This window comes from Panthera leo, chromosome B3, assembly GCF_018350215.1.
Source record: "Panthera leo isolate Ple1 chromosome B3, P.leo_Ple1_pat1.1, whole genome shotgun sequence".
NCBI lineage: Eukaryota > Metazoa > Chordata > Mammalia > Carnivora > Felidae > Panthera > Panthera leo.
Window position 1 is genome coordinate 33767110 of NC_056684.1, and position 24023 is coordinate 33791132.

At 34.2% G+C, this 24023-nt stretch overlaps 1 protein-coding gene, 1 long non-coding RNA gene and 1 other non-coding gene across 9 annotated transcripts in view; 1 reads left to right on the forward strand and 2 right to left on the reverse strand.

Annotated features, from left to right (window-relative positions):
* The window catches only part of MYO9A (myosin IXA), a 282825-nt gene that overhangs the window by 88283 nt on the left and 170519 nt on the right, over positions 1-24023 (forward strand). For all 7 annotated transcript variants that reach the window (XM_042941515.1, XM_042941514.1, XM_042941518.1 and 4 more), the window contains exons 9-13: positions 1417-1506; positions 6171-6287; positions 9368-9502; positions 18445-18566; positions 23487-23628. In XM_042941515.1, the coding sequence (XP_042797449.1) occupies positions 1417-1506; positions 6171-6287; positions 9368-9502; positions 18445-18566; positions 23487-23628 (606 nt within the window). The remainder of the gene's footprint in view (positions 1-1416; positions 1507-6170; positions 6288-9367; positions 9503-18444; positions 18567-23486; positions 23629-24023) is intronic.
* On the reverse strand, positions 463-20396 carry LOC122221840. The gene is made up of 3 exons (XR_006203459.1): positions 19838-20396; positions 12047-12282; positions 463-1134 (listed from the first exon to the last, which is right to left on the reverse strand). It is a non-coding gene; the product is annotated as an uncharacterized LOC122221840 (long non-coding RNA).
* LOC122223288 lies at positions 17430-17536 on the reverse strand. The gene has a single exon (XR_006204173.1). It is a non-coding gene; the product is annotated as a U6 spliceosomal RNA (small nuclear RNA).

Consider the following 24023-nt stretch of genomic DNA (forward strand, 5'->3'; position numbering starts at 1 on the left):
TTCAAAATATTGTAAATATAGCTAAAAGCTTGAGGTCTTTTATTTAAACTTTGGTTATTTATTTGTAGTTTTTCTGCATTTTGTAAAGATAATGGTCCTCAAATTTTTTCCAATTTGTTTTGAATTTGAAGATTGAGCAGTGGATGCTCCAAAAGAAGGTATATTTCCTTTATGGTATCATCGCATTAAAAAAAAAAAAACGATTGATCTATCATGACTTGCTGGTGGTAGGGTAATGCTTCACTCTATTGTTTTGTAACTCAGTTTCTCTTTATAATCAAATCTTTTTTGCTTGATATACTTTATATCATACTGTCTACATAAAATTTTGTGAGTGTTTTATCTTTTTTATGTGTGGATGCTTTTATAAAACGCCCTTGTTTTGCCATTTCATGATCTCAGTGTGGCAAAAATCAGCAGTCTGATAATACCAAGTATAGTCAAGGTTTGAAGAAATAGGAATGCTCATTGCTGATGAGAGAACAAATTGGTGAAAACCACATGCAATAGTTTGGCAATATCCTTTAAAGATGAAAATGTGTATGCTACAACCTAGTAATTCCCCTTTTAGGCTTGTACTTCAGAGAAACTCTTGAACTCATATGCAAGAGTATTCACTTCAGTTTACTTCCTAATAGTGCAAAATGGTGGATATTGTAAACTCCTACACGTAGGATAATGGGTTAAACACTGTAGTAATTTATATACTGGGAATCTGTACAGCAGTTAAAATGAATAAGCTTGATGTAAATTATTAACATAGATTCAAAAACTTATGGGCAGTATGATGCCATAGATTTAAGAGTTAAATAAACTTGGCAGTATAATGTATTTACGAATACATCTAATATATATAACGTCAACTGAACTGAATGATACTGAACTTAAATGATGACATGTCAAATTCATGATCATATTTGCTTCTAGAAAGAATGAGAACAAAGGAAGCATTAACTTTCTTTTAAAGTTTAAATGTGCAATAAATATCAAACCTCTGAAACATAAATAAGTACTCACTGTAATGCTTTTCGAATTCAAGAGGTGTTCTCACTTTTTAGTCCTTGCTTGCAAGTTGTGGCATTATTGTTGACCATCTTAAAATGTTCTTTTGCACTATTCTGTATTTTCCATATTCTGCACAAAGAAACATGTTTTTCCATTATGGTCAGAAAGAAAACTTTAAAAAGACACATCTGTCTTACGCCCCTTCTCTTTTTGGAGGTGGGCACTGGGAAGTGGGGTGAGTGGAAAATTTAACTTTTACCATGGCCAATATTTAAATTGCCCAATGTATTGTCTTTGTTTTTTCGATTGTATATTTGCTAATCTCATTAAGCATTTTTTTTCTTTATTTGGCTTTTCAATAAATACATTGTCATAAATCTTATACATTTAATTTACTTTTCTGTTGTATAGGTTAAAGAAGAGATGCTATTTGAAGCATTAGTTACAAGGAAGACTGTGACAGTGGGAGAAAAACTTATTTTGCCATACAAGCTGGCAGAGGTATGAAAAGATTTTCTTCTCCTTTTTTTTCTATTTTTTCTTTTCTTTTTTTTTTTTAATTTGAGAGAGAGTGTGAGTGGGGGAGAGGGAAAGAGAGACAGACAGACAGACAGACAGACAGACAGACTGGGAATCTTAAATGGGCTCCATGTTCAGTGCAGAGCTGTCCTTATGATCCTGGGATTATGATCTGAGCCAAAATCAAGAGTTAGAAGCTCAACCAACTGAGCCATCCAGGTGCCCTTGAATAGATTTTCTTGAGATCAGAGTACTCTGAACAGTTTTAGAAGTTTGAGTTTGTACTTTGTTTTAACAGAATGAAAATAACAAAAAAGAGTATTGATTGAAGTATCTTCTGAGCCCTTGAAATTTGGTTGTGAATTTTCCCTTAACTTGAAAACTTACTTGAATGTGATTTTAAGCAGTAGGCTTATATTTTTCTCCAGAGATCTTAATTTGTTCACCATTCTTAAGTTTTATATTATTAATATAGGGTGAACTAGATAGAGTTACAAATGAGCAGTATTTGATCCAGTTGATTATTTCTTCTTCAAGTAGTTTCTTATCTTCTAGTACATCATACTTTTCTGGTTCACTTTTTCATTGTTGGCCACTCATTTGTAATTCTTTTTGTTTGCTGTTTCTTTTCCACCTGACTTCTAAAAGATGTAGTGCTCCCTACACAGTCCTTGTCTTTTATTCTCTATATTCCTTATCTAGGTTCTCTCACCTAGTCCCATGGCTTTAAGTATCATCTGTATGCTGAGTATTGCTGTCTTTGCCATTATAATTATAATAATATACTATTCAGGTGTGTATGAGTGGGAAAATTATTGAAAAGCCTACTATTTTATAGTACAATTTAATGAAAATGATGAGAAATGAAACTATGACAGTTATTATAAAAATAGGACAGGAATGTGAGATTAGAAGACACAGAGGTGGGGAAATAGTGATAGAACTATTTCTATCTAGAGAATGCTTTTTAGGCTGACATTGATCTATTTATACCATCTTTTTGGGTCCTTCTAAATGTACCCTCAAGTCTGTATTTCTTCATTATGTCATGTATCTTATGTCATAGTCTCCCAACTTTTAGAGCTCTTTTCTTTTTCTTTTTTTTAATTTTTTTTAATGTTTATTTACTTTTGAGAGAGAGAGAGAGAAAGCAGGGGAAGGGCAGAGAGAGAGGGAGACACAGAATCTGAAACAGGCCCCAGGCTCCAAGCTGTCAACACAGAGCCTGACACGGGGCTTGAATTTGCGGACTGTGAGATGCGGACCTGAGGTGAAGTTGGATGCTTAACCGACTGAGCCACCCAGGTGCCCCCAAAAGCCAGACCTTTTACAGGGTTTTGCCCTTTTTTTTGCATAAAGGTTTAGTACTTTTATATTTTGTTTTACAACTTTTTTCAATATAAAATATTTCCTTATGTTTATTTACATTTTTAACTGAAAATTGAACTTTCTCAGATAATTTTTATAGCTCCTGACTTATTTTTGTTTGCATTTGTTTAGTGTATTTATTTATTTAGTAAATATTTGAAAACCATATTTGTGTCCAGAAATGTATTAGGCATTAAAGGTAAAATTAAGGAGCAGTTCTTAAGAATTTGTGTATTTTAAGGGGCAGCTGGTGGCTCAGTCAGTTGAGCATCCGACTTCGGCTCAAGTCATGATCTCACGGTTTGTGAGTTTGAGCCCCACGTGGGGCTCTGTGCTGACAGCTCAGAGCCTGGAGCCTGCTTCGAGTTCTGTGTCTCCCTCTCTCTCTGCCCCTCCCCGCCCCTGCTTACACTCTGCTTTCTCTCTCTCTCAAAAATAAATAAACATTAAAAAAAAAAAAAAAGAATTTTTGTATTTTAAGAGCAATGGAAAGTTCTTAAAATGTTATCAGCAAAAAAGGTGTCTTTGATTATTTTTTTAAAGGATCAGTCTCACAACAGTTCAAAGAATTAGAGGAGAGTGTATTGGTTTTCTATAATTTTGTAACAATCTTAGCAACTTAATGCAACACAGATTTATTTTCTGACAGTTTCCATGGATTGGCAATCTGGGCACAGGTTTGTTTTGTCCTCTGCTCATGGTTTCACCAGGCTGAAGTCAAGATGTCTGAAAAGGCTGTGATCTCATCTGTGACTCAGCATCCTAGTTCACAGGTTGTTGACAGGATTCAGTTCCTTGCAGTTATAGGATTGAGAGCCCTAATTTCTTGTTGACTGTCAGGAGCCATGCTCATCAGAGTCTACTTGTGGTCCTGTATACAGTATAGCAGTTTGCTACTTCAGAGGCCAGCAAGGGAATCTCAGATGGAAAGGCTCAGTCTCTTTTAGGAGATTTTGCTGGATACTTTCTTTGATTAATAAAAAAAATCAGCTGATTTTGGGCCATAATTATGTCTTTTAAATCCTTTTGTCGTGTAACAAGATAGTTACTGGAGTGAAATTCATCATATTTACAGTCCTGCCCATGCCTAACAGGAGAGGGTTATTCAGAACGTGTACACAAGGGGATGGGAATCTTGAGGACCATTTTAGAATTCTAACACAGAGGACAAGAGTGAATGTGGAAAGATGAGTTGAGGAGAAAGAGGTTTATTGCTTTGTCTAAAATGGTGATATATTGATAGGGAGAAATGGATATTTAAAAAGAAAGAAATTTAGATGGTAAAATCAACAGCATCTGGTAGTGATTTGCTTAATGGGAAGCAAGGAGAAAGAAGGAGATGTTAAGGATAAATCCTAATTTTCTCGTTCACACAACTGTAAGAGTATTGGTACCATTCACTGAGATAGGAAACACTCAATGAGATCTTGTTTGGGTTGGAAAATGTTAATTGGCATATGGGTTTATTGAGATTAAGCTGTGAAAGGACCACATTTCAGAGAAAAAGGGCTAAAAGTATAATATTGGGAGTTATGGGGTAAATAAGTATTATGTTGGTATAATTTGGTATATCTGGATTCTGTCTGTTACTTTATAAAAATAGTGGCTGTTTAATGTAAACCATAAGTGAGTTGTAGTTTTTAATTTAATATGAAGGTCTGTCTTCTCACTAAAAAATTCAACCCATTTGTATATTTTATGCTAATATGTTTTCTTATTCTGTGTTTTTGTGACTTATGCTTGTGTATGTAGTTTTAAATCTTTTGGGGTGCCTGGGTGGCTCAGTCGGTTATCTCGCAGTTTGTAAGTTTCAGTCCCACATTGGGCTCTCTGCTGTCAGCAACAGAGCCCACTTTGGATCTTCTGTGCACCCTCCCACCCTCCCCCCCCCCCCCCCCCCCCCCCCCCGCCCTTCCTTCACTTGTGCTCTCTCTCAAAAATAAATAAACATTAAAAAAAAATAAAACTTTTTACTTTTGCTAAGCTAGATCAGATTGTCTTCATTTTGCACCCTGGGAAAAATTGAATGGTTATTCTCTCTGTATATTCTATTTGATTTTTTTGAATTTTAAAGATAACTTGCCTAAGTGTAGAATTCTAGGGTCACAGTCCTTTTTCTTTCAGAACTTATAAATGTTTTCCAAGTATTTTCAAGTTTCTGGTGTTAAAGGTAGAGAATTTGATAGCCATCTTTTCTTTGCAGGTAATGGTTTAGGTAGTTATTTTTTGGTCTAGAAACTTGAAACTTGTTTTTTTATTCACCAAAACTGAGAAATTAATTCATCATTTCATGTGGTAGATTGTAGTATTATCTACATTTTACAAATGCATAAGCTGTAGCTTAAGAGTTTCAAGTATCTTGGTCAAGGTTACACAGCTAGAATAAGTAGAGAAACTGGGATTGGATGATAGCCTAGCTTTTAATCATTATTCTCTATTTCCTCTAAAGGTTAGGACAGATATATAAATATGTACCTGATTCAGCTTCAAAATAAGTCCCTAGATAGCAAATATATGTTATTAGGACTTATATTCTTCTAACTACTAGGACTCAATTCTCTATGATATGTGTCCTTCCTTTTTAGCCTGTAGTGCTTTCTAAATGTTGAATTTTTTTTTTAACTAATAGATGTTATTTTTTTACAGCAATTTTGGACTTACAGAAAAATTGAGCAGATAGTACAGAGGGTTTCCATAAACTGGGGAAAGTTTGAAGTGAGGGGAAATATAAATTGTATTACTCCATAATGAAACCATTACTCTGGTGATGGAGAAACCCTAAAAAGGTTAAAATGGATGACAAGTTGAAGACGACTAGGAATATCATTGTTTTGATTATGTTTTAAGAGTCTGACTCCGACTAGGATTCCACAGATAACTATAACTGATGCCTGTTTTCCAACAGATTTATTCCTCTGCTTGGAATAGTCTTCCCCACTTCAGCTGGCAAAGTTCATTTGTTTGTAAACTTCCTATAATACCTTCTTTACTAGATAAAATGTATACCCCAATTTTCAGTAAAACTGTTTAGAACTGACCTATATTTTGTTTCTTGTACCTTTTAGTCTACTTTACCTGAGTTGGACTAGGTAAATGAGTATATGTATATGGAAAACTTCAATTATAGGCTATTTATGTTGACAGAAAATTAAATTTCTTATTCAGGATAAGAATTCTTGGATATTTCTTGATTGATCGAGAGAAAAACACACTTTGTTATAGTATCTTAGATTATTGCCATTTTCATTTGTTCTCCAACCCTTTTTCTTTTTTTTCAGGCTGTGACAGTGAGGAACTCCATGGCTAAGTCTTTATATAGTGCCCTATTTGACTGGATAGTTTTTCGGATTAATCATGCACTTCTGAATAGTAAAGATTTGGAGCAAAATACGAAGGTAGACATACACTACATTATTATATATTTTTCTTGGAAACCTATTTTAATAAAATAATTAAAAGATGAAATTTAAAAACACAGAATTATGTAGAGTAATAAGTAAGAATCTGTGTTTATATGTATTCCCTGCTCTTTCCTCTTTATGTCTGTTTTTTTTTTTTTAATTTTTTTTTTTTTTTTTTCAACGTTTTTTATTTATTTTTGGGACAGAGAGAGACAGAGCATGAACGGGGGAGGGGCAGAGAGAGAGGGAGACACAGAATCGGAAACAGGCTCCAGGCTCCGAGCCATCAGCCCAGAGCCTGACGCGGGGCTCGAACTCACGGACCGCGAGATCGTGACCTGGCTGAAGTCGGACGCTTAACCGACTGCGCCACCCAGGCGCCCCACTTTATGTCTGTTTTTATAGACATATAAACCCTGTTCAAGGAAACTACTGTTCTGTTGTCTTTCCAGACCTTTTTCTTATGTACATTTCTACGGATATAGACTATACAGAGTTGCTTTTCAACATAAAAATAGAATTATGCTATCTGTATTGTATCTAACTTGTATTTTTTTTACCTGGTATGTCTTGAAATATATCTGGACCTTATTATTTTTAATAACTTTGTAATATTATATAGTATGTGTACCTGTATACCATAAATTTCCCCATAAAAACGTTGCTTTTTTTTATTGTTAGAAATGATGGTGTAACAAATATTCTTTGTGCACATTTCTCTAGGATAAAATCCTTAAAGTAAATTGCTGGATTAAAGAATATACATTTTCAATTTTTGGTAGCTACTGCTAAATTGCTTTTCAAAAAAGACTACACTCCACTGGTAGTGTATGAAACTGCCTGTTTCCCTACACCTTTACTCATATTGGATATTATCAGTCATTTCATCTATGCATCTGATTAGGAGGAGTATCCCATTTTATTGTCTGTTTTTTCAATGATAGATTAAAATTGAGCATCTTCTCATGTTTTTTCATTATTTCATTATATATTTAGCCTTTTTGTTACTCCTTTTTTGGAGTCATTGTGGATATTGCAGAGACTTATAGTTTGATATATATTACAAATATTTTCTCTTAACTTTTATGTTATGTTTATGTTATATATCTGGGCCTGTATTTTTTTTTTTTTTTCTTTTTAGAGAGCGAGTGGCCAGGAGGTAGGGAGAGGGAGAAGGAGAGAAGGGGAGGGAGAGAATCTTAAGCAGGCTCCACACCCAGGGTAGGAGTTCAACGCTGGACTCAGTCTCACAACCCTGAGATCATGACATGAACCAAAATCAAGAGTCGGATGCACAACTGACTGAACCACTTACGTGCCCCTGGCCCATATGTTTTAAGTTTTTGTGCAGTTAATTCTGTCATTCTTTTCCCTTATTTTCCAGAGTTGTATTTATTTTTCTTACATAAGAATGCATCTTTCACCCCAAGATTATAAAAATATTTATTCTCATACTTTTAGAATTTAATTTTTTATATTCAGGTTATTTATCTGGTTGAAATTTATTTATTTATGTATTTTTTAAGATTTTATTTTTAAGTAATCTCTACACCCAATGTGGGCTCAACCTCAACCCTGAGATTAAGAATCACCTGCTCCACCAACTGAGCCAGCCAGGTGCCCTTGGAATTTATTTTTTAATATGGCAGATTTTAGATATTCAAATTATTTTAAATCCATTTTTATTTCTCAGCAACTTTATGGAATAGTCTGCATATTCAGGGTAATTAAAAATATCATCTTTATTACTTAATTCTCCTGTCTTAAATGTGTAATTGCTTTTATATTAACTTTTTATGATTTGAGTAAGCCCACAGCCATAAAATTAATTGTAATAGTAATCTAATTTACCAAATTGACATATTTTTAAAGTTCATTACTTTCACTGTTTTTCATAAGGGCTTAGAATTAGAATCAAAGAAAATACTTTTTTTTAAGAGAGAGAGAGAGAGCATGAGTAAGGGAGAGGGGCAGAGGGGAAGACAGAGAATCTTAAGCAGGCTCCATGCTCAGCGCTGAGCCTGGTAAAGGGCTCGATCCCATGACCCTGGGATCATGACCTGAGCCAAAATCAAGAGTCGGATGCTCAGCTGACTGAGCCACTCAGTTACCCCAAAGGAAATATTCTTAATGGAGACTTAAATAAATCTCTCACTATTTATCACTCATGACATTAGTTTGCCCAGTGTCTGTCTTAGCAGCGGTGGAGAAAAGTTGTTTTTATTTAACCAAAATTGTCTTGCAACTCTATTTTAAGAATGAGGTGAGGTGGTGAGAAAAATGTTGGTTTGGGGGCATTAGAGCTGAATCCCTATTATCCATAGTAAGAAGTTAGAATATAATTTGTAGAAATAAAATATCAAGACATAGATGAATGAGCACTTGTATACTGTACTGTACTATTTTATACCAAATAGCTAAAAGATTTGAGTGTGTGGATTTTAGGGAGCAGAAGTTGACATTGAAGAAGGGATTGCTATTTTTTGTTACAACCTTTTAGAACTTTTTAATATCATGAACCTTGTATAATTTTTTTGATGAAAACTAAAATTTGAAAAAACCATATTCTGATACCCAGTTTCATTTTTAGTTTGCACAAGGCTGATTAAACATACTTCTTAGTTTGGTTTGTGAAGCAGAATTCTGTTAGGCTTTAGAAGTCAAAATAGAACTTGCATGGTGTTCTTTGCATAAACATGAATAATCACGAGCAACCTAGCTTTAGGTTATTTTTTATTTCCCCATTGGTGGTTCTTTCTATTTCCTTGTCTCTTGGAGTTTATGAATTTCTGAGATTGAGGTAACAGGTCACTAACCCTGCTTCAAGCATTTCTGTAAAGTAATCAATGTATTACATGTGTTAAAATTTTGTATGTATTTTTATAATTGGGATAAAAAAAAAATGAAGATAAAGAGAACTAAGATGCCCTTTATTTTTGGACTATTTTGGTTGAACATTGGCCCCCCAGAATTTCCTCTCCACTGCTCTAGAAGAACTTTGAACATTTTGTTACTTATTTTGTGGATATTATTCATGAAATAAATTTGAGCATATTTTTTTTCCTGTTTTATAGACTTTGTCCATTGGTGTTCTTGATATTTTTGGGTTTGAAGATTATGAAAATAATAGCTTTGAACAGTTCTGTATTAATTTTGCTAATGAACGTTTACAACACTACTTCAATCAGCATATCTTTAAGTTGGAGCAAGTGAGTACCTAAATGCATGTATGCTTGTCTTAACCACTTAACCTTCACTCACGTGTATACACATAACATTTTTGAGTCATAGTTACAGGCATTTTAAGTCTTGTACTTTCATGCAGATATTACAGTCTTCACATAAGTGTCAGCAAATTAATACTCAGAGCATAGTTTTTGAGCCATGTGATACAGGGTTTCCTATTTTTTTTTATAAACCTCAAGTAGATTCAATAATATGTGCTTGCTTAAGTATACCTTTCAATATAAAGATGCTTGGGTTTGGTTTGGTTTGGGTTTCTCTTGATTTTTAATTGTTGCCATGTGCTTGGCCAATTTGTGTAATGCTAAATATGCTTGTTTGATTGCTTTGGTCTCTTAGTTTCAACGCAGTTGCTTGCTTTGGTCTCTTATTTCTTTATCTGTGGGGTGGAGGAGCTTATTAATAGAATCTTGAATCAATTTAGAGTATGGATACAGAGAAATGGGATAGTTTACAGAGACCAAAATAGGTAACTAGATATTTCTTGTGAAACACTCAAATTGATTTAGAGTTAAAGTGCGATCCATCAGTTTCCCTGAGAATACTTAGAATAAATACAGGGTCAGAGAAAACGTGGGCTCTTTCTCCAAGCCAGATTTCAAGTTAGTAACGAGTTGAGTTGTGGCCAACAATTTCAGTTTGTATAGGAAGATACAAGCAGAAGCAGGGTTCACTTTGAAATGCTGAAGAAATGAAATGGACAAGAGGATGACAACACGTCTACAAAACAGAAAGAATCTTTCTGTCATTGAGGCTTTTTACACTGGGTCCTAGCTTTAAGCACATTTACCTTCTTAAAGGGTTAGGACAGTTGCACAAGCAGCACTAGTCCTGGCCATCTTGATGGTGCTTAAAATGTTTAGCATATTCAACCTTTTAGCTAGACTCTCTGATGGAGCTGTTAAAAGATAGTACAGTATTATTTGTTACAATGTTAGCTAACATTTATGTAGTACTTACTATTTATCAGGCAGATACTATTTTTATTCTAGTTGTGTAGGTGATACCTAAGCCTAGTATTCAAACCTTAACACTCTGGCTCTATAATTCTTGCTTTTAAAAAGCTGAGCTGGGATTGATCTACTAGACTCAGTCTAGTGTTCTTTTAACTAGATCATGCTAAATTAGTTTTTAAATGGATATATGTATTGGAGGGGTAGAGAAATGTGTTTTGTTGACTATGTGCTGTATTTTACAAAGCAAAGCATCAGTTGCTCTCTGGATCATTGAACAGAAGAGTAAGTAAATTGCTTTTGAAGAAAAAAGGTATTCTCTTACAATTATTGAAATTATTCTTACCTTTTCTAGAAGTGTAGGTTAGACATGGAGGAGCCACAAGAAATACTTTGACTAGAAACATGTATAAAAACATGCCTCACAGTTCATGGAAAATGTTTTTGGGACTACTTGGCTGGGGGTGATCTTTATGTATTTGCTACTCTGAATATCATAGTTTTGGGCAATGTGGTGGAATTATGGATCAGAAGATTTAGATTCAAAGATACAGCTTTTTCCTTTCAATTTTTAATATTCCCTTTTGTGATTTAGTGTAATGGGTATACTTTTGCTATAATTTATAGAAAGTTTGGAGACCTTACACCTCTTTGCCATCTCATCTATTTTATTCTTCCTTTCTCTCCCTTCTGAGGTTTTTCCACTTAAAATGGATCTGCTGGGCCATAAGAGATTTAAGGCAGTTTAAATATTGAGTGTTTTGTTCATTTGTGTATCATTGGTACCTAGAATGAGATGGGTACACAGTGACTGTTTGTTAAATTCAATTGAATACAACATCAGTTAAGTAGATAAAATTTGTTGAAAATGAGGATAGAAGTAAAAAGCTATCAAATATGCTTAGGGAGTAAACATCTGTACTGAAGTAAATTTTGTCTAAAAATTGTGTATGGACACATAGAATGGGAGACAGGTATAATAACTGCCCTGTAGGATGGGAAGTGTGAAAATCAGATAGAAGGTTAAAGTAGTGATATAAAGGATGAAGTTGATTAGAACTTCATGAAAGTCTACAAACATTTCCCAGGGGTGATTTGGGAATATAGTTTTGAATAGAAGATTGAGTTTACCAGATTGTCAATGGGGAAAAGATATTTTAAACAAAGGTAACAAGATCTTTAAAACTGTGAGGCATAAAACAGCATGGCACTTTAGAGGAACTGAAAATAGTTCAGTGTAAGCTAAAATACAGGATATAAGGATAGAGACAGGGAGGAAGATTAGTTTATGAAATAAAGGGTCATATAGTTGTGAGCTTTATATGTCATGCAGAGAAGATTGGAATTTTTCTTTTGGAAAATTAGGAGGTATTTGAAGTATATTTAGCAGAGGATTTGAACTGTGTAAGATAGACTGGTGGAAGTGAAATGGAGGGAAGGACGTAATCCTTGAGTTAAAGTAGTGTGAGTGTGATTGAGTTCTGAATCAAGTTATATGTAAAGATAATATGGAGTAGGAGACCAGAAAAAGTTTCTGTGATTTGAAAATATACTTACAGTTGTCATTTATAATACTGTTCTCTTATTTCCGTTACTTGCTCAGAATTATCCTTGAAGTCATTGGCTCATCACTAAATTGAGTAACAGTTGTGTGTCACGCATTGTGCTAGCCACTGAAGACAGCAAATTTAGAGCACAGGGATCTTATCTGAGGAATTTATAATCTAGAGAGTTTTTCTCATCTCTGTCGCTTCTGGGGATATCAAACTAGGAAATTTGCCTTTGTAGAACACCTAAAAAAAAATGAACAAAATATATTTAAAGGCATTGAGTTACATTTAAATAAGTGAAGTTCTACAGGGCTTATTATATCTGCAAGAGGGAAACCCAGAGAGATGAGACCAGCATTTTTGGACAGCTTTGCCTCTAAAGATATTTTTCTATTCTGGTAGAGGGCTGCCCAGCCTTAAGAATCTGAGAAGCTGAACAGAGTTTCTTCAGATTTAAGAACAAGGAAGATACTCCTGGTAATTCCTACAGGCTTTATGCTTGAGACCTTAAGGATTATGTCTTAGAAGTAAAGATAAACCAGAAATAGATCATGCATCATAGGGACTGAAGCCCAGTTTAAGATATTCTTAGTTCCAGTTTGGTTGAAAGAGTATAGAATTCCTAATGTTCTCAGCCACGTGCAAAGAGCAAATTCACTCTCCAGTGGAGGAAGAGATCATCCTAGTGCTAAAATTATCTGTATGATTTTTCATATACAGGAACAAGAATTCAGTTTTTTTTAACTGAGAATTCGTTTTTTAAAAACATACAAGGAGAGAAACCAACATGAATAAAAAACAAGAGAATGAATAGATTATTCCACAGGAGATCCAGGAAATGATGTTATCTGACATGATCTTTAAAGTAATAATGGTTTCAAGAAATTTTTTTTTAAAAGCAATATTTTTATTGAAGAACTACAAAGAGATCCCAAGTTTAGGAAAATCTAGAACTAAAAGGGAGAGTGAAATTAAGAACATAATGATAGTTTTTAACAGTTAGATATAGCTTAAGAAAAGGTTAGTGATTTGGAAGGTAGGCCAGAAGAAGATACCTAGTCTGATGAAAAAATAAAATACAAGTAATAAAAGGGACATATGGGGTACAGTGAAAAGGTTTAACATAAGTGTAAGAGGAATTCTGGAAAGATGTACATGAGGAAAGAGAGAATATGGTAGGTGCTATATTTGAAAAGATAATGGTTGAGAATTTTTCCAAAACTCAAAACAAAAAACAAAAAAAATCCAGTAAGTGCACATTTGAAAAACTCTAAGAATTCAAAGTATGGCAAGTATAAAGACAGTCATATAGTAAACCAAAGACAATGAAAACATCTGAGAGGCAGTCAGGGGTTGAGGGCCAGGCATTAAATGCCAAGCGATAGAAGATTTTTTTTTTTTCCTCCCTCTGTTAAACATTGTTAAGTAAAGATATGTATTATGATTTTAGGATAACCACCAAATAGTAAATGAATATAAAATTGTCAAGTTAATATAGGGAACAAGTAAAAACTCCAGTAATCCAAAAGAAAGCAAGAAAGAAGAATAAAAGCAATACTGAAGCAGGACAGATAGCATATGGTAAAATGGCTGATTTAATCCCACAATTATCAGTGATTGTGTTAAATATACATGGATTTATTACTCCAAGTAGAAGTGAAATAGTGTCATACTAGATAGAAAACAAAGGTAAATTGCTGCCTATAAGAGAGATTCTTTAAATATAAACATATTAAAAAGTTAAAAATAAAAGGATGGAAAAAGCTTTAATAAACCTGAACAAAAAAGCTAGTAGGTAAGTATATTAATATCATGCTTTAAGCATTGCCGGAGATCAAAAAGAATATTTGATAATGCAAAAGGACGAGTTCATCAGGAAGTATACAATTCCAAATTTATAGGTTACTGATAACATAAATTCAAAGTATATAAAACAAAAATTAAAAGTAAAAAAGAAACATGTAACAGACCTTCCTGAATAGCTAACAGAATAAGCACACAAAAGAAAAAACCAGTCAGGGTATAGACTATTTAAAGCACCCAGAGGATGTGGCAGATGCTTTTGTGGGTGCTCAGCCCTTCTTGCCTTTAGGTTTGAATGCCAGTTTACTTGGGCCTGTATCAAATAAGGATATATAAGGTTTTTTGTTTTTATTTTTGTTTTACTTTTGGATATGGAAGATTTTTAAAGCAAATACTTATTTGACATGGATAGTTAACTAACTGCAAATTTACAAAATGTATAAAATTTGTCATTGTACTGGACCATAATAACAAAGGTCAAGTTTTGGGATTGAAATCACACACATTTTAGTTCCATACAGAAATTATGCCCGAAACCAACAACCAAAAGATAACTGGAAAATCCTTTTATGGGTAAAAATTAAGAAATGTCCTTCTGCATAGACTAGAAGTTGAAGAAAATAGAAAATATATTGAACTGAGTGAGCATGTTGCATACTAAAACTTGTGGGATGTAACCAAAGGTGTATTTAGGGAAAATTTTATAGCTGTTAGAAGATTTTAAGATTGAAGAGCGATGATAAAAGTATCCCTCCCAACAAATTGGAAAAAGATATAAAGGAAGTATAAACCAAAGGAAAGTATAAAGAAATAATAAAGATAAAAGAGGAAATTAAATAAGAGTGAAAACAAATATGCCATGGAGGAAGGTCAACAAAGTCAAAAGTAATATATTGAAATGATGAATTAAGACCCCTCAGAGGGGTGCCTGGGTGGCTCAGTCAGTTAAGCGTCCTACTTCAGCTCAGGTGATGATCTCATGGTTCATGGGTTTGAGCCCTGCATCGGGCTCTGTGCTGACAGTTCAGAGCCTGAAGCCTGCTTCAGATTCCGTGTCTCCCTCTCTCTGCTCCTCCCCCGCTTGCACTCTGTCTCTCTCAAAAATAAATAAAAACATTAAAAATGTTTAAAAAAAAAAACCCTCAGAAATTCATCCAAGGGAGTGACAGAAAAAGAGAGGGATATAAATAATCAGAATTCCAGTTTATAAAGAGGACATCACCATGGATCCTACACACATTAAAAAGATAATAGGGTACACTAAACAACTTTATGTCCGTAAGTAGACTTATCAAATGATATGAAAAAAAAAAATTTCAAAACTGACACAGAAGAAATGCAAAATCTGATTCTTATAACTATGAAAAAATTTCAATATGTAATTGAAAGCCTTTCCATAAAGAACATTGTAAGCCACATTGGCTGCAGTGGTAAATTCTGCCAATACTGAAAAAATTAGTATCAGTTTGACATAAATTCTTCTGTGGAGTAGAAAAAGAGACAATTCACAATCCGTTTGAGGGGCCCAAGATCTGTCCAGATCCAGATCTGTCAACGATATTATTAGAAGTGGAAATTAAAGTGAATTTCACTCATAAACATAGATTCAAAAATTTTAAACAAATATTATGAAATGAAATCCAGCAGGATACACAAAAGGATAATATAGAACCAAGTGGAGTTTTTTCCTGGTGTGTGTTACATCTAACCATCAATTGATTTGATTCATCTATAAACAAAACAAGAAAAAAAAACTTATGGTGATCTCACTAAAAGTATAAAAATCAGTTGATAAAATTACATAACCATTCATGTTAAAAAAAAGTCCTTAGCAAATTAATTGTAGAGGGCATTTACAGAAACCTGTAGTTAATATTATACTTAATGGAAATAGGCTGAATGCTTTCCCCTAAGGCATCTCCTAAGGTAGTTTTCCTCAGAGTTTTTTATTATGAATGTAGGCATGTGAGGACATCCAAATGGACTGACTGTAAACATAAGAAAAGATTTTTCACTTATTATCAGGGAATTAAAATTAAAACCACAGTCAGATACCCCTATGCATTCATCAGAATGACTATAATGAAGCAGACTGATAATACAAGTATTAGAGATACTGTGCATGGGGGAAAGTCCCATTTACAGGTGGTGGTTACATAAATTAGTACATCTGCTTTAGCAAGCTGTTTGGCAGTATCTGCTGAGGTTATACATGTGTAGTTTATAAGCCTGTGTTTTCACTCTCAAAATGCATATACACATACCAAAAGTTTTGTGCGTAAATGTTAACAATGGTTAAAAACTAGAAATAACTGTAATGTCTATCAGTAGTGCAGTGGGTGAATAAATTGTATGTAAATACTTTACAGCCAATCAAAAGACAAGGTATCAGAATGGGTAAAAAATCAAGGTTCATCTATATCCTACTTACAAGAGACTCACTTTAGACCTAAAGACACCTACAGATTCAAAGTGAAGGGATGGAGAGCCATATATCATGCTACATGTTAATGGATGTTAAAAGAAAGCTGGAGTAGCCATATTTATATCAAACTAGATTTTAAAACAAAGACCGTAACAGATGGAGAAGGGCATTATATCATAATTATGGGGTGCCTCCATCAGGAAGATCTAACAGTTGTAAATATTTATGTCCCCAACTAGGGATCATCCAGGTATTTACATCAATTAGTAACAAAAAGAAACAAACTTACTGATAATACCATTAAAGTAGGAGACTTTAAAACCCCACTTACAACAATGGACATATCATCTAAGCAAAAATAAACAAGGAAACAATGGCTTTGATGACACACTGGACCAGATGGACTTAACAGATACACTGAGAACATTTCATCCTAAAGCAGCAAAATACAAATTCTTATCAAGTGCACATGGAACATTCTCCAGAAAAGATCACATACTCGGTCACAAATCAGCCCTCCGCAGGTACAAAAAGATCGAGATTATACCATGCATATTTTCAGATCACAACACTATGAAACTTGAAGTCAACCCCAAGAAAAGATTTGGAAAGCCCTCAATATATGGAGGTTAGATAGCATCCTACTAAAAATGAATGGGTTAACCAGGAAATTAAATAATTTTTTTTAATGTTTATTTTTGAGAGAGTGAGAGAGAGAGCACAAGCAGGGGAGTGGCAGAGACAGAGGGAGACACAGAATCCAAAGTAGGCTCCAGGCTCTGAGCTGTCAGCGCAGAGCCTGACGCAGGGCTTAAACCCACAAACCATGAGGTCATGACCTGAGCCGAAGTCGGATGCTTAACTGACTGAGCCATCTAGGCACCCCTGTATGGTTCTATTTATATTTGTAAACATATGAATCTTAAGTGGTATGAAAAGTTAGGAAAATGGTTAAATTTGGCAAGGGGTTTCTGAATTGTAATTGGGAAGAGGAGATGGGAAGGATTTTGGACTGCTATTAATGTGTGTAAGAATCCATATGTTCCTGTTAGGTAGCGTGCTTGTTAACCATGCTACAAAAGAGAAGAAACAGAATCATACAACTCCTTGGGGGTGACCTTCATTTAGCAATTACTTCCTTGTGAAATTATTAATTAAAAGGAAATAATAAATTATCTTTTCAGATTTGCATGTCATCCTTGCACATGTGCCATGCTAATCTTCTCTGTATCATTCGAATTTTAGTATATGTGCTGCTGAAGTGAGCATAAGCATATGCCTTTCCCAATTAGCATAACTATCACTTATACACTACCATTCTTCTTTACAGGTTAATTATAATAATAATAATAATAATACCCAAAGAATGATAAAAATCACAAAATCACCAATTTGCAAAACCACCATATTTGCAGAGAAGTGTGTGAATGTTATCAGTGTATTTCCTTGGTGCCTAAATACTGCTGTGTAGAAACTTATTCGGGGGCCTCATTTTGAAAAACAGTTTAAAAGCAAATATTTCCCAGTATAGAGAAAAAGTTAAAAACTTTTAACTTTTTATTAGGGGCTTAATGACATCGTTTTAGTTGCTCAAGGCCTGCGCTTTGACTTTTTTAAGTCTTGAAATTTGAAACTATTTTTTTTAACGTATTGTAGGAGTTCCCTCCCCCCCCACAACTCCACCAAGGGTTTTATTTTACCAAAGTACAGTGTGTATGAATTCCATATGATATCAGTGAATACTGTAGGTGATGGTTTTTTTCTTTTCCCAGACATTGCTTCATTAAATTCATTGTTGATAATCCAACAAATACTCAGTTCTTTTTGATGATTTAGGGTAATGTGGGAGAAATTAGGCTTCTTCATTTTGCATTTTTCCTTGGTGCAGTCCACAGATAAGGTGGCTAAAACAAATTCAGCCCTAAATTTTCACCTGAATGGTATTACAAATAGCATTCTAACAAAAAAATTTGGTTACATGTATGTTTTAATGAAAACAGACATAGACTGTATGAAGGTTTTATACCACCGAAATTAAACATTCTTCTATTGTGTAGATTAGCAATTTAAAAAAGAAAAGTTTAGAAAGTTCTTTTAAGCCTGGCAAAAGCTTTCCAGTCTTTATTATATACCAATTATTTTCTGCGAGATGAATAAATTATGAATTTATTTCCTAGGAGGAGTATAGAACTGAAGGTATCAGCTGGCACAATATAGATTATATTGATAATACCTGTTGCATCAATCTTATTAGCAAGAAACCAACAGGACTGCTCCATCTTTTGGATGAAGAAAGCAAGTGAGTATGATTCTTTCAATTTTGCTGTTGGCCATTTGGGATTTTCATGTCTTTTTATTAACTGTGAAGTTTTCTTCTTACATAATGAAATAATGAGCCAAAGTTTCCCTTGTATGCATTTTATTATGTGTGTGTGTTTCTAGGAAAATTGGATGCACTTCAGCATTGAATGCATTCTTTCCTTGAGTTTTTCCAGATTTCTTCTACTGAGTTTCTTTGACGTTAAATTTGTTAGCATATTTTTTGTTGTTTTCCATGTTCTTCTCTTCCTGAATTGGGTTTTATATAAGATATGTTTGTAGTTTTCATGTTTATCAGCAAAGAATATCATGATAGATTAGTGATGTCTGTCACAGCTGTGCAACTGTAAATAGCAATATAGGCCAAGTATTTGACATCCTTTTTACCACTGTGTAGTATACCAAACTTATATATAAGCTTCAGAAATAAAACTTCATATAGCATCCTCCACAGTGTTTTCAGTGCTCTATAAGATATTATCTAAAGTAAAATTTTCTTATGAGATGGCGAATCTAGAACTGGAGAAACTGAAGTGATGGGGAGTATTTAAGTTTTCTGTCACTTTTCAGTAAAATGTTTAGTAATTAGGTCACCTGATGTCTAGCTTAGCTTAACATTACACCCATTGAACTAAGATATAAAATATTGGGCATTCACTATCATAGGTGGGATGACTATACATCATCAGGCTTGAATAGGACAATCTGAAGTTTATGCCTGTTGTCCAGTTTAGTTATTAAAGGTGCCTACTTTTACTTACAGATATCCTGGTTTGTATGGTAGGTTGTAGGTCACGCTACTAATATGCCATAAACATTCAGAATTGCTCTCTACCAATCTCATGGTCTTTAGATTGAGCCTGTGTCAGCCTCCAGGCTGAGCGTGTAACTTGTTAGGGATTCTCTATCCTCCTCTCTCTGCCTCTCTCCGCCTCTCTCCTGCAACTACGTGCTCTCTCTCTCAAGATAAACATTAAAAAAAAAAAAAAAAGAATTGATACCCAAAAATATAAAGTAATACAGCAGATTGCAAAATAAATTGAAAAGGAGAATGTTACCAGTTACACCTTCCTACTTTATCACTAGTCTGTTTCTATTAATTTAAATGAATTAAAATACAATTAACACAAAAATATTTTATATCCAAAGTTGTGTAAAAGTTTTTTGTATTGTTCTATATGTCCTGAAACATATACTATCTTTTATAAAATTGTAAGGTCAGTGGTTCTTAGTTGTGCTCACATACCTTACCTCTGGTGTATTTTATTTTGGAAAGCTTCATAGGTGATTTTGATATTCGGTGTTGAGAACTACTGTGGTTGATGTTAAAATGCAGTTCTTTTTTTGAGGTATTTTATGATAACAAAAAGAACAAAGTGTAAGCAATTCTAGAAAAAGATTATACAGGTATCAAATGATGGATTTGAGATTCAGATACTCCAGGTATTTCTAACTAATTAGCTTGTGCTTTTAAGTATTGTCCTATAAAGCTTCTTCATAATGCTCAGGCTGTAGAGTCAGAATTTCGAGGTTGCATTCCATCTCTATTAACTGCCTTTGGCAAATCTCTGAATGTTCTTGGTCCTTGTTTTTTTTCATGTAAAAAGCAGATGATGATGAGAAATGATAATGCTATGTGCTATATATCCTAAGGTGGTTGTAAGTAGCAGTTGAGATAGTGTATAATTAAAACATGAATGGAGAAAAGGGTTGTTGTCTGGCCTATCATTCTTTACTCAAAATATTTTGAGTTCATATCTTTACAAAGACTGTATTTTCCTGGTCAGTTGCTACCTCCCATAGATATAAATATTACCCAATAAGAGACTGTCAACTCTTTGCCATTACTCAAAAGTTCCTGGGTGTAAGCCATGTGGCCAGAAATTACAGAGAGACAGATTTTGGCTCAATGTAAGGAAGAACTTACTAGTCAGTAGAGCTGATTAGCAGCTGCTTTATAAAGTAATAAAATTTCCCAAAATCATAATTATTTTGCATCATCTGTAGTTGGGAGACTGGACTGAATAACCTCTTAATTGTCCCTTCAGCTATACTTCTATATTCAGTCCTCCACAAAATTTTTTTATAAACCCTAGTATAATTTTCTTCATTTCTCTGTCAGTCCTGTTGTTCTTACCTCCTTTTGTAAATGGACCACTTTGTCTCTATGTGTTAACATCCCAGAAGATGCAAAGGCATGAAATGTTTTCTCTCTGCCAAAATGGGTTGAAAACAGTCACATTTAAGAAGAGCTATTTGGGGACCACTTTATAAAGTAGTTTTCTTCTAAGAACTGTTTTGTTCTATAGGGAGTGTATAACTTGAAATCTATCCTTAGTGGTGTTTCTCCTTCATTCAGTGTTATTTTACTGCTTTAGGTGAATGGGTTTGAAGTCAGAAGTCTTGTTTAATTTTGTCTTGCTATCTCTGGGCTGTTTGACCTGGGCGAGTTATTTAAGCTTGATTGTAAAGGATGCAGTGCGAAGTTTAGAAAGAAGGAGTAGAATAAGCAAAGTTAGGTATGAGCAGGATGTTAGGAGTGTTACCAGTCTTTCCTACAGTATTCAAAGTGTGATCTGTTGATGGCAGGACTCGCAGCACCTTGAAGCTTGTTAGAAATGCAGAATCTGAGACTTCGACCCCAGACTCTTTTAACAAAATGAAGTTAAGATCAGAGCATTCATTTAGGACAGCATTTCATGAGTCTTGCCTGCTCATAAGAATTACCTGGAGAACTTGGAAGTAGTACTGATCATCACCACCCTAGCGTCAGTTCAGTAGAATCACAGGAATGGGGTCTAGGCCTTGGTATTTTTGCAAGCTAAAGACACAGAGAGGCACTAAGGCTATCCTGGCAGATAGCCTTTGGGGAACACTAGATGGAAGAGCTTTGACATGCACAATAATGTATGATATTTGTCTCTGTTCCAAGCTCTTTTGCTTGATATTGTAGTGTGTATCCATAGGTGTGTATTGAATGCAGAAAATATGGAGAGCTTCCCTTTCTATCTTTCCTTGTTTGGAATAAAAACTGTTTTCATGTATGTTTTCCTTTGAAATTTTTTTTTCTCCATTTAAAAGTAGGAAAAAAATCATAAGCTTTTTGATTACCCAGGGGATTATCCAGAGACCATGAGGTGTGAGTATCCTTTCTGAAGAAAAGCATCCTGTGCTATGGATAGTGAAGCATTAAGTTTGCAGAGTTTGAGTTTGTCTAGGGTTAGGAGCTTGGATTCTGTCTCTTTGCCTTGGTGATCCATAAATTTTCCTGAGTAGGGGAGGCACATGATTAAAGCAGTATTCTAGGAAAATTTGTTATTTTGGTTTGGTGACTTGAAACAAAGTTTAAAGTCACTGACACTTGTAGAGGCTGTTGCTGTACTCTCTGTTTGAAATTGTAAAAGTTATAGTCCATTCTAGAATGGCTTTAGAGTTCTAGAATGGACAGGAAGAGGTGGACGGTGGAGATGTTTTGAGGAAGGGTTGGTATTGAATGCAAAACCAGGCCTAGGTGGATAGAAAAATGGCAGTGTTGGCAACTTAAGAAATGAGGTGACATTTGTGTCCTTCCTATAGGATGCCAGCTAGTGTTGGATGTTTTTACTAGTTTTATTTGATTCTGCTAACACTGTGATACCTCATTGTACTCATTTGTGGAAGCTAGCTGGTTCTTGAAGCTTACTGAATTCAGGTCACTGACAGAACTGGTAATCTAAACAATGACTAACACCAAAGGCCATTCTCCTTCTTCATTTTAATACATTTACATAATTATTTTCCTTATAATTTTGGAATCCTTTTTACACATTAGATTTTGTATTCATCATCTTTACAACCTCATGTCACATTATTTCTCATTACTTCAGCTACTATTAAATGAAACTATTCTCTGAAAGATACTTGCTTTTTCTGTTTTGTCAGTGATATTTCCTTTATTAATAAACTCCACCTTTAACATTTAGCTCATAATTGCCTCGTGTATCTTCGTTAAACCTTTCCATTATTTCCAACCACTAGTGATTTTTTCCTCTTCTGAGCTTTTATATTCTTGTATTTGCTATCATGTATTTATTTCCTTTTCTTTTTCTTTTTTTTAATTTAATGTTTATTTATTTTTGAAAGAAGAGAGAGAGAGTACGAGTGAGGGAGAGGCAGAGAGAGAGGGAGACACAGAATTTGAAACAGGCTCCAGGCTCTGAACTGTCAGCACAGAGCCTGACGCAGGGCTTGAACTCTCGAACCGCAAGATCATGACCTGAGCTGAAGTCAGACGCTTAACTGACTGAGCCACCCAGGTGCCCCTATCATGTAATTATTTTTAATAGGTATCATTTGAATGATCCCTAGATATGAAATGCTCATCAGTGAGTATAAACCCATTGATGTATATTTGAAATAATAATAGATATAGTATAAAATTATATAGTAACTGATATAGGTATGAAAATTGCTACTTAATTTATATATCAAGAAATAGGAAAACAGAAAATGACTTATGGATTTAAAGGATCTATCAAAACTGGGAGATCATTTTGTTTTTGGAAGTTCTTGGCCCCAAACAGTGGATCATTTGAGTTTTATTTGGTGAGTTTAATGGTAGTGTCACACAATGCAACCTAAGCTAAAAGTTTAAAGACTTGAGTTTATTTCTCAGTTCTGCTACTTGCCAAGTGTGAGTTTGGGCAAATCATAAATTTTGATCCCTCATCTATAAAACATCAATCCTTGTTACATTCACTTTTTAGCTTGTTATAAGAATCAGATTAGAGAATATAATTTGCTCTTTGTAATTCGCTAAATGTGTTAGATGGCAATGTAATTATAAGGGTTTTTTTTTTTTTTTTAAGATTATTAACTGTTGCATCTTTCTTTAGTATTTTTGCTTTTGTTTTTAATTCAGCTTTCCACAGGCTACAAATCAAACATTGCTAGATAAATTTAAGCATCAACATGAAGAGAATTCTTACATTGAATTTCCAGCTGTGATGGAGCCTGCTTTCATTATAAAGCATTATGCCGGGAAAGTAAAATATGGGGTAAAGGTCAGTAAATTTCTCATTAAAATGCCTTCAGGGTAAAAGTGTGTTTACTGTATTATCATTCCTGTCACACTGCTTTCTTTGTAGTTTATGGAACTCTTGATCAGTAACAATTAGAGACATTTTGTAAGAATACTACTAACCCTCGTATCCTACCTTGCAATATATTACTGTCTTATGTGATATTTTTCTTGGCTTCTTCCTATAGATAAACTTGATATCAGTCCCTTCAAATAGTTTTCTGAATATAAAAGAATAGGTAGCATAAATATCTCTTAAACCCACTATTTCATTAAGTGGTTTGATGAATTTTTCTCTTCCCTACATCCATGAAGCTTGACAGAAGATTTTGTCTTCATGCACCATTAGGTATTTGTGAGTTTGCATTCCTAATGCAT